Source organism: Leptonychotes weddellii, chromosome 1 (assembly GCF_054177405.1).
Source record: "Leptonychotes weddellii isolate Sample4059 chromosome 1, ASM5417740v2, whole genome shotgun sequence".
Classification (NCBI taxonomy): Eukaryota; Metazoa; Chordata; class Mammalia; order Carnivora; family Phocidae; genus Leptonychotes; species Leptonychotes weddellii.
Genome location: NC_138369.1, coordinates 123,220,636 through 123,237,287, shown reverse-complemented (window position 1 = coordinate 123,237,287; position 16,652 = coordinate 123,220,636). Strand labels below are relative to the sequence as shown.

General features: G+C 40.3%; 1 protein-coding gene and 1 long non-coding RNA gene across 5 annotated transcripts in view; one reads left to right on the top strand and one right to left on the bottom strand.

The window, feature by feature from the left end:
• The window catches only part of TP63 (tumor protein p63), a 222,325-nt gene that overhangs the window by 22,767 nt on the left and 182,906 nt on the right, over positions 1 to 16,652 (bottom strand). For 3 of the 4 annotated variants that reach the window (XM_081831427.1, XM_081831445.1, XM_081831442.1), the window contains 6 exons: positions 10,065 to 10,251; positions 7,758 to 7,873; positions 6,393 to 6,502; positions 5,587 to 5,723; positions 3,699 to 3,781; positions 1,178 to 1,314 (listed from right to left, as the gene is read on the bottom strand). In XM_081831427.1, coding sequence (XP_081687553.1) covers positions 1,178 to 1,314; positions 3,699 to 3,781; positions 5,587 to 5,723; positions 6,393 to 6,502; positions 7,758 to 7,873; positions 10,065 to 10,251 — 770 coding nt within the window. The remainder of the gene's footprint in view (positions 1 to 1,177; positions 1,315 to 3,698; positions 3,782 to 5,586; positions 5,724 to 6,392; positions 6,503 to 7,757; positions 7,874 to 10,064; positions 10,252 to 16,652) is intronic. The other variant, XM_081831437.1, reaches the window with a different exon arrangement.
• On the top strand, positions 723 to 16,469 carry LOC145723565 (uncharacterized). Its single transcript, XR_014148735.1, has 4 exons — positions 723 to 1,221; positions 3,620 to 3,700; positions 5,307 to 5,491; positions 16,354 to 16,469. It is a non-coding gene; the product is annotated as an uncharacterized LOC145723565 (long non-coding RNA).

The following is a 16,652-nucleotide window of genomic DNA, read 5'->3' as shown; positions in this document are numbered from 1 at the left end:
CCCTGCTCAGCTGGAAGCCTGCTTCCCCCTCTCCCGCTCCCCCTGCTTGTGCTCCCTCTCTCGCTGTGTTTCTCTCTGTCAAATAAATAAATAAAAATCTTAAAAAAAAAAAAAAGAGGATGATGAGCCCTCTTTCTTATACTTTCCATAGCTCTCTCTCTATAGCTACTATTAATGTATCAGAAAATAACCATTATTTATTGTTCATTTACATTTCTATTGTAAAAGACAATCTTTGCCTGAGGCAAGATGACTTTGGCTTCATTTCTTTTGGTCTGAAGAGCAGAGCTGAATGTTTGAATTACTTAAATGGGCCCAAAATGTATACATTTTACATTATCTATGGAGACTCTGCCAATATCTCCAGTATAGACACTTTAAGCTAACAAGTGATTATTCTTAACCACAGAAGGGTGAATGTCAACAGAGTCTTGATTTGACAACTTCCCTTTCTCCCATGAGAGCTATTCTATTCTGATTAGTCACAAAACAATATCATCAAAGATCCAAGAGTTGAGGTAAAAACTAACATATATAAGTTATACATTGCACGTAGATCTAATATGGTTGCAAAATCTGGCCCAATTTCTGTAAAAATGTATTGCTGGAAGACAACCTCGAACAGAGATGCTGAAACATGGCAATAAGATGCTACTTTGCCCTTCTGCCTCCAGATGGCTTCCCAAGGAGCATGTGCTAGGGTCTCAGAGTCCTCAACAGAGCTCTCCAAGAAGTCGCTTACAGTAAAACCCATGTGCTATCCCCAGTCTACAAGTGGATTGTGTGCCTCCCAGGTGAGGTACAGGACAATGCACCAGGATGAGGGAAGATTACATGTTGTTGCATGTACACATATGACTAGAGTAGACTGTATACTCAAAATTCTTCTCTGGATAGATGTGTATGGATGAGGGGTAGAGAGAGCAAACTCTGTTAGCATGAGTCTCTTTGTAATTCACCTGAAATGTTTTAGCTTCAATTTCAGAAGCTAGGTGGACCTTCTCCAGGCTCTAGGGAAATAAACCGGGAAGGTTGTTGAAACTGAAAAGGGCCCCTGCACTGGTTCATGGGAACCTATGATGCTCTGCTGTCTCCCGGCCTCGGGTCTTCTCATCGCCCGCCCACCGCCCCATTTCGGACCCGGACGCCTCTTGAGAGGGCACAGCAACACACTCACTGTTTCTGAAGTAAATGCTGGTGCTGCTGCTGCTGCTGCTGCCTGTAAGTCTCGATCGTGTGCTGAGGCAGGTACTGCATGAGCTCCAGGGACTCCTTGATCTTCAGCAGCATTTCATAGGTCTCGCGGCCCCTCACCTACGTGCAGCGCACAAGGAGAGACACAGGGAAAATGAAGAGCTCTGGAACGGTTAGCGGCACAGTCAGTCCTCCTCCTCTGTGGATTCCGTATTGCCAAATTCGCATGCTTGCAACACTCCTTTGTGACACGGAAACCGAGCCTGGTGGCGCTCTGTGGCCACACAGACACGCACAGAGGGCCACACTGCAGCTGCTCGCGCACGTTCCCAGCTCAGGGGCACGACGAAGGCATGCTCTGCTGTTTCACTCCTGCTTTTATGCTGCAAACAAGTGTCCTCTCCCTGGTCTACTAAGTGCCACATTTTCCACAGTGTGTGTGTGGGGGGGGGGCGGGAGGGGGTTTGTTGTTGTTGGTTTTGTTTGTTTGTTTTAGTTTTTTGTGTGTGTGTGCTTTGTGTGCGTCTTTTGTTTTGTTTTGTTTTGTGTTGGCTTTTTTGGTGAACCTGCTCTTTAAACTGGTCCCCAAGGGTAATGCTGAAGCGCTGTCTAGGATTCCAGGTGCCAGAAGGCTGCCATGTGCCTTCTGGAGAAAATGTGTTAGATAAGCTTCATTTAGGCATGAGTTGTAGTGCTGTTGGTCATGAGTTCGGTGTTAATGAATCAATAGTATACATGAAATAAGGTGTCTTTAAAGAGAAACACACATCAAACAAGGTTATGTACTGACTGGTTGCAGAAAATGTTGTGATCAGAGACTCACAGGAACTTCATCCTGAACTTTCCCATGAGTCAGTGTTTGTTAGAACATTTGCAGTGATTTTATAAGAAACAACTACCAAAAGTAATGAGAATTAGCGGTTATTAACTTATCTCTGGAAAGACAGAAGTTTTCAGCTGAGGCAAAACATGCTTCTCTCTTTAAGAGAGTCTCTTAAAAGTTTTTTAAAAGTATGAGCAGGGCCAGGACTGGAGTGAGACCAGCAGGGTGTATGAGCGCTTGCAGGATCCCAAGAGCGAGTGCCTATTTCAAATCTGCTCCCTAGGCATTTTGTAGGCCTCACCCAAGTCCCCTCCCCGAGAGGCAGGATTTGTCAGAATTCAGAAATGGAAAAGTTTTCTCTACCGTATGTCAGGTTAGCTCCTATTTGTCCCAGCTCTGTGGTCACCTCTGCAAAGCTTCCCCTGATCTCAGTCTTTGGGTGAGTGTTCTGCCCTTTCTATGTGCTCCCACGGCATCGTGCCCAGCTCTACGGAGGGATTTATTTCATTACATTCTAACTGTCTCCTTGCTAGAAGGCAAGCTCTTTGAAGGTAAAAATTATATTCTACTGATCTCTGAATGCTCAGGGTCTAGCATATTTGCCACCCAACAGATACCAACTAAATTCATGTTAAATTAAAAGTTTTTTTTCCTTAATTCACACATCCCAGTTTGGCTGATTCTTCACTAAACATAAGATGTAACTGATGACAAGGTACCTCCTTCCTTAGTACAAACTGGTTCCTATCTCAACAGCTGAAAACATATTAGGTCTTTCGGAATATTTGGTTTATCAGGATAATGCTGAACTTAAAGTTCACAAGTCCGTTTCCATAGGTAGCTTGAGAAAAAAGACACTGAGAATCTTGGCTAACTCACCGTCTCATTGTTTTACTGGCAAGCAGTCTGTTGTCCCGGAGGTCAGGGCCCAAAGAAGGCAGGGAAGCAGGTATGTCACGCCCAAACCTGTTGAGTGGCTTTGGCGTCAATACAGGGGCGGCAACCCTTGTCAAATCTCCTGGCCCGGCTTGCCTGGGTCTCAGGTACGTTCAGATGGTGAGGGTTATGCTGGTTACCAAGACTTTGCCACCACTCTCGATGGTCAAAACCTAAGGTGCTAAGAATTCAACAGACTGCAACCATAGTCTAAAAAGGGAACCTCAAGGACCTTGAGAGGACTCATGTTCCTCATAAGAATGAACAATGCTCTTACACAACAACTGGGCTGAGTCTTCTGGCCATTCACATATAACTGAGGATCCTGTCTTGCTTGGCTTTCTTTATAGCACTTCCTAAAAGAAATCGCATTCTAGTCCATAAATGTTGTACTGTCAAATCTGTGACAAAATCTCAGTCTTGGCCACACTGTCTGGGGTAATCTTATCATTCTTAAATAACGAACTGCAACTTAATTTTAAATATTTGGGTAAGAAAAATTATATTAGAAGAGTAACTTTGATTGGGCGAGTAGTAAGTAGAGAAGCCCGCACTACTGACAGATTTCAAAATAGGGGAAGAGACGGATATTTCCTGATTTTTCAAACAATATTTTCTCCCTGTTTTATCTCCCTAGTCATCATCGTCCCTTTGTCATTGTCACAGATAATAAGATGACACAGAGGAAAAGCTCATTCAGAGATGGTAAAAATGAAGCAATTGGGCAGACTCAAGGGAGACTCACTGGTAAGTATAACAGCTCGTCATCTGGGGACCTCCGTTTCTTAATGGATGTCATCTGGATTCCATGCGTGTTCTGACGAAAAGCTGGTGGAGGGAAAATGCAAGTTTCATCCTGGGAACATTTCTGAAGCACTAGTACATTTATTAAACAGACAGTAGCCTCAGCAAACCTGAGGTTAGAGTTTTCAGTCCCAAGCTTCCATTTCCTTGGTGATCATTGCATTTACATTAAGTGTACACCTAACAATAATGAGGTGGGGGGTTGGGGAGGAATAAGTAGAAGGAAGACATCTGGGAAGCTGGAAGAGAGCCTTTGGCCTAAGTGGTGCTGCAGGAATCCCTGTGTCTTGCTGGCGTGTGTCTGTGAACAGCTGTTCAGGGAGGGAAGATAAATGGGTTTGGTGTTTTATTTTTCAGATCATTTATCTTCCAAGGAGGTAAAGGGAGGGGTGTTGTAGAAGTTGTCTTGCCCATATGCTCAGCTTGCGTGTTCAGCCCTCCCGCGGCAGTGAGGACATCATGTAACTTCAGACAGACAGTTCCACTCCCAGGCCCTCATTTTCCCTTTGGTAAAGGGAGTGGATGCAGCTCATAAATCCTTAAGGTTTCCAACGTTAGAAACTACAGCCAGAATCCAGGATATAGAGAGGATTCTTTTGCAAAAGTTCGGATAATCTATTCTTCCTAAGTTATTAATGTGTAGGTAACTGAGGTGCTCAGGGAAGCATATAGAAACGATGCCACCAGACAGACTCATGAGCAAAATTAGGGTGGAGATATAATTATATACATATGTATGTATTGTGTATGTGTGTGTGTGTATATATATATATATATATATATATACACACACACACACACATATATACTTTTTTGAGGAATAATCAGGGAGAGAAAGAGCCTAACAGGAAAGGCAAGTCATACGGAAAAGTTAGAAGTTGATGATGAGTAGCTGTTAAAACATTCTGTTGTTCTGTAAAACGCAATACAATTTATATTTCTTCTGGATACTAACCAGTAATAAGATTAAAACGTGTTTTCATGAAATAAGTCACAGCGTGGTATACTTTAAAATACTTGTAGTGATAATAGGCTTATGCGAGGCACCTTCTAGAATCAATTTCTTCTCATAAGTTAGATGTACAAGTGGATCAGTGGTTTTCACACTTTGCTGCCTGGAGGTCTAGGCCCCTGTACCACATGGGCAAGGGGTGACTGAGAGCAACAGACCACCCCTGACTGCTGCCCCCTTCAAATAGAATATTTTAAATATTTCATTTAAAAAAAAAAAAAAAAGCTTTTACTGCTTAACAAAAGGAGTTTAAAAACAACAGACCTAAATCATTAGTCTCATTATAAATGAGGTAACTGAGGCCCCAAGACGGTCATACGTGTCAAAACTCCATGAAACCCGGATCTGCATATTCCCCAGACCGTCCTTTGTGAAATACATTTGTAAATCTCACTATTCCCAGGAATTCATAAGGTAGACAGATGCCATTTTCAGTCCTTATGCGCAATTCCAGAAAGATGAACTGGTATCAGTGTCTCATACCCAGAGTTTCTGATTCAGCAGGTCTGGGAACTAAGAATTTGCATTTCTACCCAGTTGCAAGATGACGCTGATGCTACTGGTCTGGGAGTCACAGTTTGAGGACCGCTGGACTAAGAAATCCTCACCATGACGATCAGCTTTTGCAAAGCTGTCGTGCACACCTGGAGTCCTCCATTAGTGGGACAACCGTTCACACTGGCTGTGGGACCTCAAGTCATACTTGCCCCTGAAGCCCTGAGGTAGGTCTTCCTACGCAGCTTCCCCAGTATTGCTCTTGGCCCCCACATCTGGAGAAGATTTCACCCTACCGCATTTGGCTACTACAGCTACTTACGGCGCTTCGTACCGTCACCGTTCTTTGCGCTGTCCGTCACCTGCTGCTTCCTGATGCTGTCTTCATCCGCCTTCCGGTCTCTCCCTGGGCAGGCGCAGATCCGGGCCTCAAAGCAGCGTCGGCCCAGGACTTGCCCGCTAGGAATCAGAGAGGAGGGAGAGAAAGGGTGAAATTGAAAAGAACTGTAAAAGTCCCTGGCATTCTCTCATTTCCATATCCAATGCTAGCCGTCACCCATCCACCATCACCACCAGCTCACTCATGGCTGCTTTGAGGATGGACCCAGAAGCACTTGGCAAAACACAAAAGGGCTTATGTGCCATAAACAATATTAGTAAATAACATTCCATTTGTTCTGCAAAGAACCTCCAAGCCATTAACTGAACAGCTGTATTTAGCTACAGATTTTGAAGGAAAGTTGAGTTAAGCCAGTGGATGTTTCTGGATAAAACCCCCTTAGGCAGCCCAGACTTACTCAAAGAAACTGTTAACTGCCTTGGGAGCCACATGAAAACAAACACTGTCTAATCAGAAACTATTGCAGTCAAATGTCAAGAATTCAGGTATGAAGTGACTTGCATGCCTTCCTGGTTCTTTTCTTCCCTCTCCCTTAACGCACCCTGCTCTGTCTCCACCTTCTTAGATCTTTTATGTCACTGTTTGCAGCCAGGATTTAAAGCACAAAGGACAAAATCAAGGGTAGCTCTTTGCTGTACATGGAAAGTTAATGATAGAGCAAACACAATTTCACGTTGCCCTCTGCCCACGGTGTTTTGCAGAATGACAATTCTGCACATGCCACTTACTCTCTGGTTTCCAGAGTAACAATGATTAAAATTGGACGGCGGTTCATCCCTCCAACACAACTGCTGTTACACATGAAATTGTACAGGACTGTCGTGAATTCAGTGCCAACCTGAACACAGGAGGAAAAAGAGTCCGGGTTAACAATGGTTTGAGCTGATGTTCTTCCTTCTCGGTTCTCTTCTCTAGTTAACCAACTCATTCTGATGAGATGATACACTCTCTTCTAGCAAGACAAACTCTAAAACCCATTGTAGATTCCTCTTTGCCTTGCCTCTTGGGAAGCTTAAAGCTAATGTTTGCAACACTGGACACTAAATTAGAAATTAGATTTAAATTAAATCTATTTTATTTTAAATACTTACATTAAATTAGAAAGGCAAGAAAGGCTTTAAAACATAATACTTAAAAAAAAAGATTTATTTATTTTAGAGGAAGAAAGAGAGAGCAGGCGGTGGGGCACAGGGAGAGGGAAAGAGAGAGAGAGAACCGGGCTCCCTGCTCAGCATAGAGGCTGATGCGGGGCTCCGTCTCACAACCCTGAGATCATGACCTGAGCAGAAATCAAGAGTCGGTCTCATAACCAACTGAGCCACCCAGGTGCCCCTAAATCATAAAACTTTTTGATCCTATTGATCTTATTCATTTGCAAGCTAATCCCTATCACCTAATTCAAATGGGGAGAAATGAAAATATTATCCAAAATAGCAGCAACACCCAGGGAAATTTCCCCTATGTGGATAAAATAGCTTAACACAGATTTAAATGTACACTTCCATAAAGAACACTCTGGAGCTGAAAAGATCCTCAGGATTAAATCATCTATTCCAAAGTGGTCGTTTATGGGCAAGGCAACTGAAGCTTAGAGAGGGAGAGCCACAGGCTAACAGTCCACATAGCAAGCCAGCAAACCACGAGACTCTGGTAACACTACTCCAGTGTTCTTAATACAGAACCAGTCTGCTTTCCTAATCTGCCACCTGTTTGTCCAAACCTGAGCTAAGAGATCCCCCTCAGAGTCTCCCATCTGTAGGCCACTGGGAATATACTGGCATCTGGTCCACATCTACTACCAGTTCAATTGCCAGTTAAATTCTCTAGATGAGTCAGGTATTTACCCAATTGCAAGTTCAATTATTATTGGCCTTTAAGATGGGAACCTGGGTACACAGCAATGTTATTAAGTTAACTTAATACAAATGTAGGAGTTCTGAAGGGGATAGAGAAGCAGTGTGGTAAAGAGGGAGAGGAGAAAGACAAGAAGGGTTCTATTTGATGACAAACACCAAGGCAGAAAGAGATCCCCAAAACACCCTTTATCACCAAAATGAATGCTCTCCCAAGTCAACCCAGTACTTATCTTTTACCTGGGGTGGCTCATAAGGTACCAACACACTCTGTCTTCCTGTGATGGGGTCTTCTACATACTGGGCATGGCTGTTCCCTTCTACTCGAATCAAATGACTAGGAGGGGCAATCTGTCCTGCAGAACAGAGAAAGACAAAATAGTTAGTTCTTTGCCTTGAAAGAAAGAAAGAAAGAAAGAAAGAAAGAAAGAAAGAAAGAAAGAAAGAAAGAAAGAGAGGGAGGGAAGGAGAAAGGAAGGAAAAAAAAAGAAAATGAAGCTGCATGGGCAAAATATTTGTGGCTAAAGAAATGGTTTGTTTTATAGAGGAAACATACATCTTTGAAGAAAGGAAGGGATCTCATTGCCAGATATCTAATAAATGAAGGTGTACCTTTATAACAATAGAAAGGGCTGGAATGCTCACCTATATTTAAGGGAACAGTCCTTTGTTTCTGGGGCTGAAGGTTAACAACTCAAGCTGTCAAGGAACTTTATGACTATGTCTCTGTTCTTATCCACAGAGGGGATTCTGCTAGCTCCCATGGGAAAGGGAAGGAAAAGGAACAAGTTCATAAAAAAACAAACAAAAAACCCCAAAAACTCAGCTTGAGAATAGATGCTTCCCCAACACTGATTAGCAAAAATACTAACAAGAGGTAATAGATGGCAAGGATATACCTTTTACTGCCTGTTCTTTTCTCTGCCATAAAGTCTCCGTCTTTACACCTTTACACCTTTTTTTTTTTTTTTAAGATCTACACCCAATGTGGGGCTTGAACTCATGACCCTGAGATCAAGAGTCACACGCTCTACTGACTGAGCCAACCCAAAACCCCTGGATTCACACCTGCTTTGGTCATAAAGATGAGAAACTTACTGGTTTTCTGGTGCTGAAAGAGCCCCAGGTTGGAGGATCAGAAAAGGGAGGCATGCTTTTAAAAGAACATAGGCCAAATTTCACAAAATTGGGATACTTGACAGAGCTCCAAAAGAAAGCAGCTGATCTGAGAATTGGGAGTGGGAGCCATAAAGGTGTTCTTACTCTTTGGGTATATATTACCATTCTATAAAAATTGTTAATCTATAAAAGTCAAAAAATAAGTGTGAAAATGCTCTCTGAAGAATCATTTATTTGGCAAAAACTAAAAACAGGTGTTATGTCAAACAGCGAGAAAGCAAAACAAAACAAAATATACTTATATCATCTTGACGGATCAAGGGCAGTTGTGGAAACCTGTAATGGAGCCTAGCTATAAGGAATCATCTTTAAGTCATATTGTTAAGTGAAAAACAAGATGGAAAGGTACTGAAAATGAGGCTATGTAGACAAGGACTGGAAATTAATGTGTAAAAAGTAGTTGTGTTAAGATGGGAGGATTTTAACTTTCTCTGTTGAAATTTCTATCCACTCTCTTTCTTCCTCCATTAATTTTTCTCTACCATCTATTCCAACATCACACTAGCTACCTACCAGTATTTCTTTTTAAAAATATATTGTCTATATAAATTATCCTAACCTCCAAGCCTCCTGCACCCTCCTAATGAACACTTATGTGTTCTCTTGTTCTTCCTTTCTACTTTCCGCTCCTCCTTACTTAGCCTCCCTTCATAGACTTAGAATATCCAGTGTAAGAGAACCCTTGGAAACAGCGACCTCCTCTGTAAAGCTGTTGTTGGATCTGAGGCTCAGAACATGGGGCATGACTTATCCATGGACACAGAGCTTAAAGGAGGCCCCAAAATACCTGCTCCCTGACTCCCAGTCATGACTTTGCTGTCCCCCCTCCCAGCTTATGTCCTAGATCTTCTTTTTGCTCCTCTTGTCCATTATTTATCTTCATTCCTTTTCTCCCCCCACTTTACTCTTCCATTTTGTGTGTGTGTGTGTGTGTGTGTGTGTGTGTGTGTGTTTCTTACCTTTTATGCTCCCTCCAGTTCTCAACTGGTATAGCCTTGACACCACTCTAGGAAAGGCACTAAAGCTGAAGGTTACCCTCACCTGGGCTGAATGGGTCAAATGTCAGATTGTCCCTCCTACACCCTCTCATTTAAAAAAAGAAAAAAAAAAAAGGAAGGAAACAGTAGAAGTGAAGAGGCAAGTTCAGGTCACCTAGTAATTACCAATATTAAATTACGAAGAGTCCAATTGTTAATGGAGCCATAAATGCATTTATCATTATTCTCAATCTGTTAGACAAAAAAGGTAAACTGAGCTGTCCTCAGATTGCAGAGTTTGGAACCAGGTAGATGGACCCCAAAGAAAAATCTCCACAGGATCTCTATTTTTCAGGAGCTTAGCTGAACAGCCCCAGATCCCAATTCTTACCCTCATTGAATTCACGGCTCAGCTCGTGGTTGGGGCATCGTTTCACCACCTCAGTGACATGTTCAGCTTTCTTGTAGACAGGCATGGCACGGATGACAGCGCCCTGCGGAGGTGGGGTCATCACCTTGATCTGGATGGGACATGTCTTTGCAATTTGGCAGTACAGTTTCTTCAGTTCAGTGGAATACTGCTTAGAGATGGGCCGATGGTGACAGGAAGAAAGAACCAACAGGAGATATTGTTACATTCCAAATCAGAACAGGTCCACTTTCTATAGATGCCCATTTATGACTGGCTACTACATACCCAACAATGACAGCTAGCAATCTTTTCAGAAGGACTTATAGTCACTAATCAAATTAATCATTTTTTCCAACTTTAAATAAAATCCTGTAAACAAAAGAGTTCACATTTATCAAAACACACTGATGTCATTATTTTCTGGTATCTTCTCATTAGGATGAAGAAATTGAGTTTCAGAGGGGTTAAAATAATTCATACCACAAACAGCTTTACAGAATGCCAGAAACTAAGTGGAAAAAAACAATGTTTTCATATATTGAGTGATATTAAACAGATGATAATTTATCCTGCCCTTACAGTACTCTAGAGAGACTCAGAGGAAATAGGATTTATGGGGGAAAAATTAGGATGGAATATATAGCAGAGAGTAAAGAGATTTTACCCAAGGCCCAACCAACTAGAAAACTGCAAAGCAAACGTTTTCCCAAACGGTTGCACTTATATTCTCATGCCATAGCCTAAGACAATGTGAAAGTTGATAGGGACCATTTGGTCCTATACTCTCATGAACAGGACTGGCCTGTTGCAATGGCACAAATCATGATGGCAAAAGCCATCAAGATACAGATTTCTTCACTCAGAAGTGACTGAAACTTGTATTTCCCACACTTCCTTCTGAGGGAGGAGAAATTCAGTGATTCGTCGGTTGGTTGGTTGGTTGGTTGGTTGTAGAACTGACAAAATAGGGGGAGAAAGCATGAGACCTAGAACCAAATAGAAGAAAAAAGTCCTATCCTGTGTTTCTTCCCCTCCCCATCTCTGAACCAATGTAGAAAGTCTCCATTCTAATCCTTAAATTCTATTAAACCTTAGCATCCCTGTTCTCTGGGCCAAGGCCCCTTCACTGCCCTCCTCCGCAATTTGCTGCGTCAGTGAGACCACCAGGCACCACCACAGCCAGCCAAGAGTGGGGCACCTGGTAACACCTACCCAAACAAAGGTAAACACACACACACACACACACACACACACACACACACAGGTTGCAATCCTAGATTGGCAGCAACGGTCTTCCAGGGGAAAAACACTGGGGACCAGGAGCCAGAGTGGCAAAAAGATGTATTATTGATACGTTTCAACCTAACTCTGACTGAAGGCGAATGTCTGACTAAAAAATGCATTTAAAAATAACTGCTTTATTTCATCCTCTTGAAATATTTAATCTTTCTTTTTATCCCAAGCGCTTTAGTATATGAAATTTTCAGTTAAAAATTTCCTAATGTGAGAAGTGTGTTGCATAGTCAGCTCTCCATGACCACAGGTCAAGGATTAGACACAGCAAACGGGTTTTATATTGCTTGAGGAAATAGGGAGCATGCCAAGAATTGACCACAAAAATAAAATTCTACTCGGGAAACACTGAATGAAAAGTAGAAGAGTATTTTTGTGCTAGTGTTTTTAACCAATGACTTTACAAACAAAGACACTGCCTTAGGGTATGTTAAGAACTCACTTTTACTGAGAATGCTCAGAAAGTAAGCATAGCCGTTTGTGTTTTAGTTAGGAGATATATAACCTACGCGTGAGCTTCATAAGATTCACCTCAGGAAAAATGACTGAAAAATAAGTTTGTCACCTGAAGGCAAATAAGACACCTACCCAAGTATGTAAAGATTGCCAAAAAAAAAAAAGGAAGGATAAGTGTTCAGAGTAGGACAGTTCAAAGAAAACACATTTCAATAATTGATATACTATCAATCAAACTTGACAGACTAAAATGTAAAAGTACTAAACAAATGTAGGCTTCATCAGCTGTTACCCTCACTCGTTCTCAGGGATGGGAGAGGGGAATCTCATTTCTGAGTCTGAATAATGATAAATAATAATAGCTTTATCTTTTCCTGAGTTCTGCTGTCAGAAATGGAATCCTCACACAACCCCATGGGGAGGGTATTACAGGGATACAGTCTCTTATCTGAAACCCCTGGGGCCAGATATTTTAGAATCCAGAATTGTTTTGATTTTAGAAAGGGAGCAGAGTTCATATAGCATATATTATAAACACCTCCAGCAGGATTTAGGTCAGCACCCCAGAATCAAATGTTAACGTTTCTTCAGAATTCATGACTATTCCCACCAACTGGGATATGACTATAGAGCTTTAAAGTTCAGGCCAGATTTCACCACCAAATGAGTCTGTCACAAACTTCATGAAGTTAAAACCAAACCAAAGCAACTTTTGGTTTTCAGAGCTCTTTGGATCTCAGAATTGCAGATAACAGATAATGAATCAGCATTATTATCCCCATTTTATAGATAAGAAAGTGGAGGCATACAGAGGACTTGCCTGAGGTCACAGAGAAGAGCTGGTTAGCAACCCGTATAGGAGAGTCCTAATCCCAGCCCTGTAACAACACTCCCTTGTCTCGATTTCTCTTGGCTTGGCAGTGCAAATCTGTGCACTTTTACCTTTCTTTAATCCGCAACAGCATGGCTATACTCTGAAACAACTTCAAAGGTATACAATCCTCTCGAACATTAAAACAAGCTCAGAAGTCGCTGACTCACCGTCAACAATTCCTCTTTATTTATTTCTCAGTGTAATAATTGCTCATTTAATTACAGAGAGCTGCAGCAAGTGATAGAACTGAAAAAATACTGGACTAGGAGGAAGCTGACCTTGGAGTCCAGTACCAATGGTCTGTCAATACTCTTGATTACAGCTTAGGGCAAGTCATGAGGGAGGCCCTGATGTTTCCCATGGTTTGTTAAGGCCCTTTGTGGTCTGACCCCATCTATCTCTCCTTCCCTCCCCTCACCCCCCAAACACACTCACTTCCCACTGCATGTTCTCTCCATGCAAACCTCTTAACGCCTCCAACACACCATACATGCATCACCCACAATTCAATCGTACCATTCCCTGTCTGGAATGACTCATGTTGTTCCTCTGTTCTCCACACCAAGCTCGGACAATTTAGATATCCCCCCTCGGCTCAGACTGCATCTAGGACTGCAGACCACATATTCCAATTTTAAGGTTGAAAGTTTCATATTGACTGAATCTAAATATCTGACCGGGGCCAAGATCCATTTTGATCATTGCTTCCGGTGAAACTAGCAGGCCTGCTGCTCAGTAACTAGAGGGGCTGAAGCAGCCTGGCGTGCTCAGTTCTTTACAAAGCCAAGCTTCTGCTACTTTATTTCCCTCACTGGTCGCAAATTCAATCTGTGCTGATGTGTAATATTTTTCCAGCACTAAATTCGGGCTCCCTGGCCTATGGTGTATTCGTAATTCTTTCGACTTCCCCACTTCCCTCATCCTCTACCAAATGGCCACTATCTCCACCAATTTTCCAGTCTTCTGCAGGATCACAAGAGAATGGCAATCTGATTTACGCCAAGATTTTAGAATACACTGGTAATTCAAGTTGGCACAGGGTGAAAAGCGGAACACATCTGGCTGCTTTTAATGTCTCTCTCTTTCTCTTTGGGACTTCTAAAATCCTACCTCTAAACTGCTCCCAACATTGACTTGAGATTCTTTAATTCTAAGGTCTAATTTCTTGGGGGTATGTATTCTTCTTTGTTTTGTTTTAATCAGCTTTGAGGTATAATTTACTATAAATTATACCAATTTTTAAGTATATCAGTTGATGACTTTTAACAAACATACACAGTTATATAACCACCTCCCCTAGCCCAGTCGTCAAAATTATCTTTTGCCCCTTTTATAGCTAACCCTCTTCCTGACTCCTTCCCTAGGCAACCATTTACCTGCTTTTGCTCACTGCCTTATTTTAGAATTTTAAAGAAATGGAACAATACAGTATATAATCTTATGTGCCTGGCTTCTTTCATTTCGCATAATGCTTTTGAGGCTCATCCATGTTTTGGCATGTATCGGTATTCCATTTTATTATTTAGTGGAATTCCATTATTTATCTACACACCAATTATTTCCAGTCTGTATTTACTATGAATAAAACTCTTGCAAACATTCATATATAAATCTTAGTGAGGACACATGTTTTTATTTTTCCAGATAGGGACCTCGAAGTATGATTGCTCAGTAAGTGTATGCTTAACTTTATAAGCAACTGCCAAGCTGTTCTACAAAGAGGATGTGCCACTTTACATTGCCACCAGCAATGTATGAGGGTTCACATCCTTGTTAGCACTTGCTATTGTCAGTTTTAATGCCATTCTAGCAGGCACGTAATGGTTCTCACTGTGGTTTAAATTAGCATTTCCCTGATGATTAATGATGTGGAGTATCTTTTCATATACTTATCTCATATCCATCAATTAGATTTTTATATAATTATATTTTACTTAATAAAAATTAAAAATATAAATGTATTTATTTTATACAAAGAAGTTAAAATATATAATTAAAAAATATATATATTTATTTTAGATTTTTTAATATACTTACTATTCTTTTTGGAAGGGTTTGTTCAAATCTTTCAAACTCCTTAAATTTTAATTTTTTTAATTGGGTTGCTTGTGTTCTTAATTTGAGTTGAAAGAGTTCTTTATATATTCTAGATAAAAGTCCTTTATCAGATACACATTTTTAAAATATACTTTCTTCCAGTCTGTAGCTTGTCTTTTTTACCCATTTTGTGTGCTTTTCCAAAAGTTAATTTTGAGGAATTATCAATATTTTGCCAATAAGGCTTATGCTTGTCGTGTCCTAAGAAATCTTGGTCTAACCCAATGTCAGAAGGATTTTGTTTATTTGCGTGTAGAAGATTTATAGTCTTAGCTCTTGCATTTAGTCTTATACGTATTGTTCAGTCAGTTCCCCTCCTCCTCGTTCTCTTCTTCTTTCTAACAGCTATCCAATTTTTCCAGCAACGCTTGTTGAAAAGTTTATCTCAATCATTTCCCTCTGTTCAATTGCCTTAGAATTTTTTTTTTTTAATTAATTGACCACATGTGTTCGCATCTTTATCTGGACACTGCCCTTTTCTATTGACCTATATGTCTATTCATACATCAGGGTCACACTGTTTGGATTATTCTAACTTTATGGGAAGTCTCAAAATCAGGGAATCTACACCCTCCAATTTTGTTCTCTTTCAAAATTGTTATGGCTATTTTAGATCCTCTGAAATTCCATTTAAAATTTACAAGCAACTTGTCGATTACCACAAAAATGCCTGGTAGAATTTTGGATGAAATTGTTTTGAATATATAGGTCATCTTGAAAAGAACTGATATACTAGCAATATTATATATTTTAATCCATGAACATGGTATATATCTCCAATTAGGAACTTTTGATTTCTCTCAGGAATGTCTCATAGTTTTTAGTATGCAAATCTTGCACATATTTTGTTAGACAGCTCCTTCAGCATTTTAAAAAACTGTTTAAATGGTACTTTAAAATTTTTAATTTCTAATTTTATTTTTCTAGTATATAAAAACATATTTGATCTTTGTATATTGACTATGCATCCTGTCACCTTGCTAAACTTATTAGTCTAGTAGTTTTTTGTAGCTATCTTATGATTTTCTACATAGATGATTATGTTAACCATGAGTAAAGACAGTTTTATTCCTTCCTTTCCGATATGCATGACTTTTAATTTTTATTCTTGCCTAACTGCAAAAATTGAACTACAGTTCAATTTGCCATTGCTTTATTTTTATTTTTTAAATTGATATCCTAGATCATTGATTTTAGACTTTTATGTTTCTCTAATATAAGCATTCTGCATTCTATATTCTACAAAGGCTTCTCCAAAGCACCCTTTAGCTATATCTACTACATTTTAATATATTCTTAATACGGAGGAACATCTGAAGCATTTCTTTTGGAGGTCTGATTAGTCTTCATATCCAATATAATAAGGGATCAACACTTACATTCCTGAAAAAAATAATTCTGTCTCTAAGACTTATGCTTATTTAATGGGTTCTGTTTCTGGCTTTAACTTATTTCCCCTTTGCACCATTTTCTTATCATTCTAAATTTTTTTTTTATTGCTGTTCTAAGGTTATTTTTATCTCTAGCTAGGTTTTTTTCTACTTACAGGTATCACAGGAAGAAGCCAGTTGTTTCTATATCTGAAAAGAGAATCTCCTATATCTAAGAACTTCTTTGGTGATGCAAGTCCATTGCATTGAATTTCCAGTAGTTCTTTGGGTGGACATTATACATTTCAACCTTTATGTTTGAAGATATAACGTATCTCTCCCTATAGTGCTGTCACTATTAGAAGCAGTTGTGAAGGATTAAAAACTTCTAAACTTCTTATCAACTTCTTTTTCCATAAAGTTGTCTGTTTTTTCATAATTATAAAGACATGTGCACACAGACATTCTGGGAAAAAA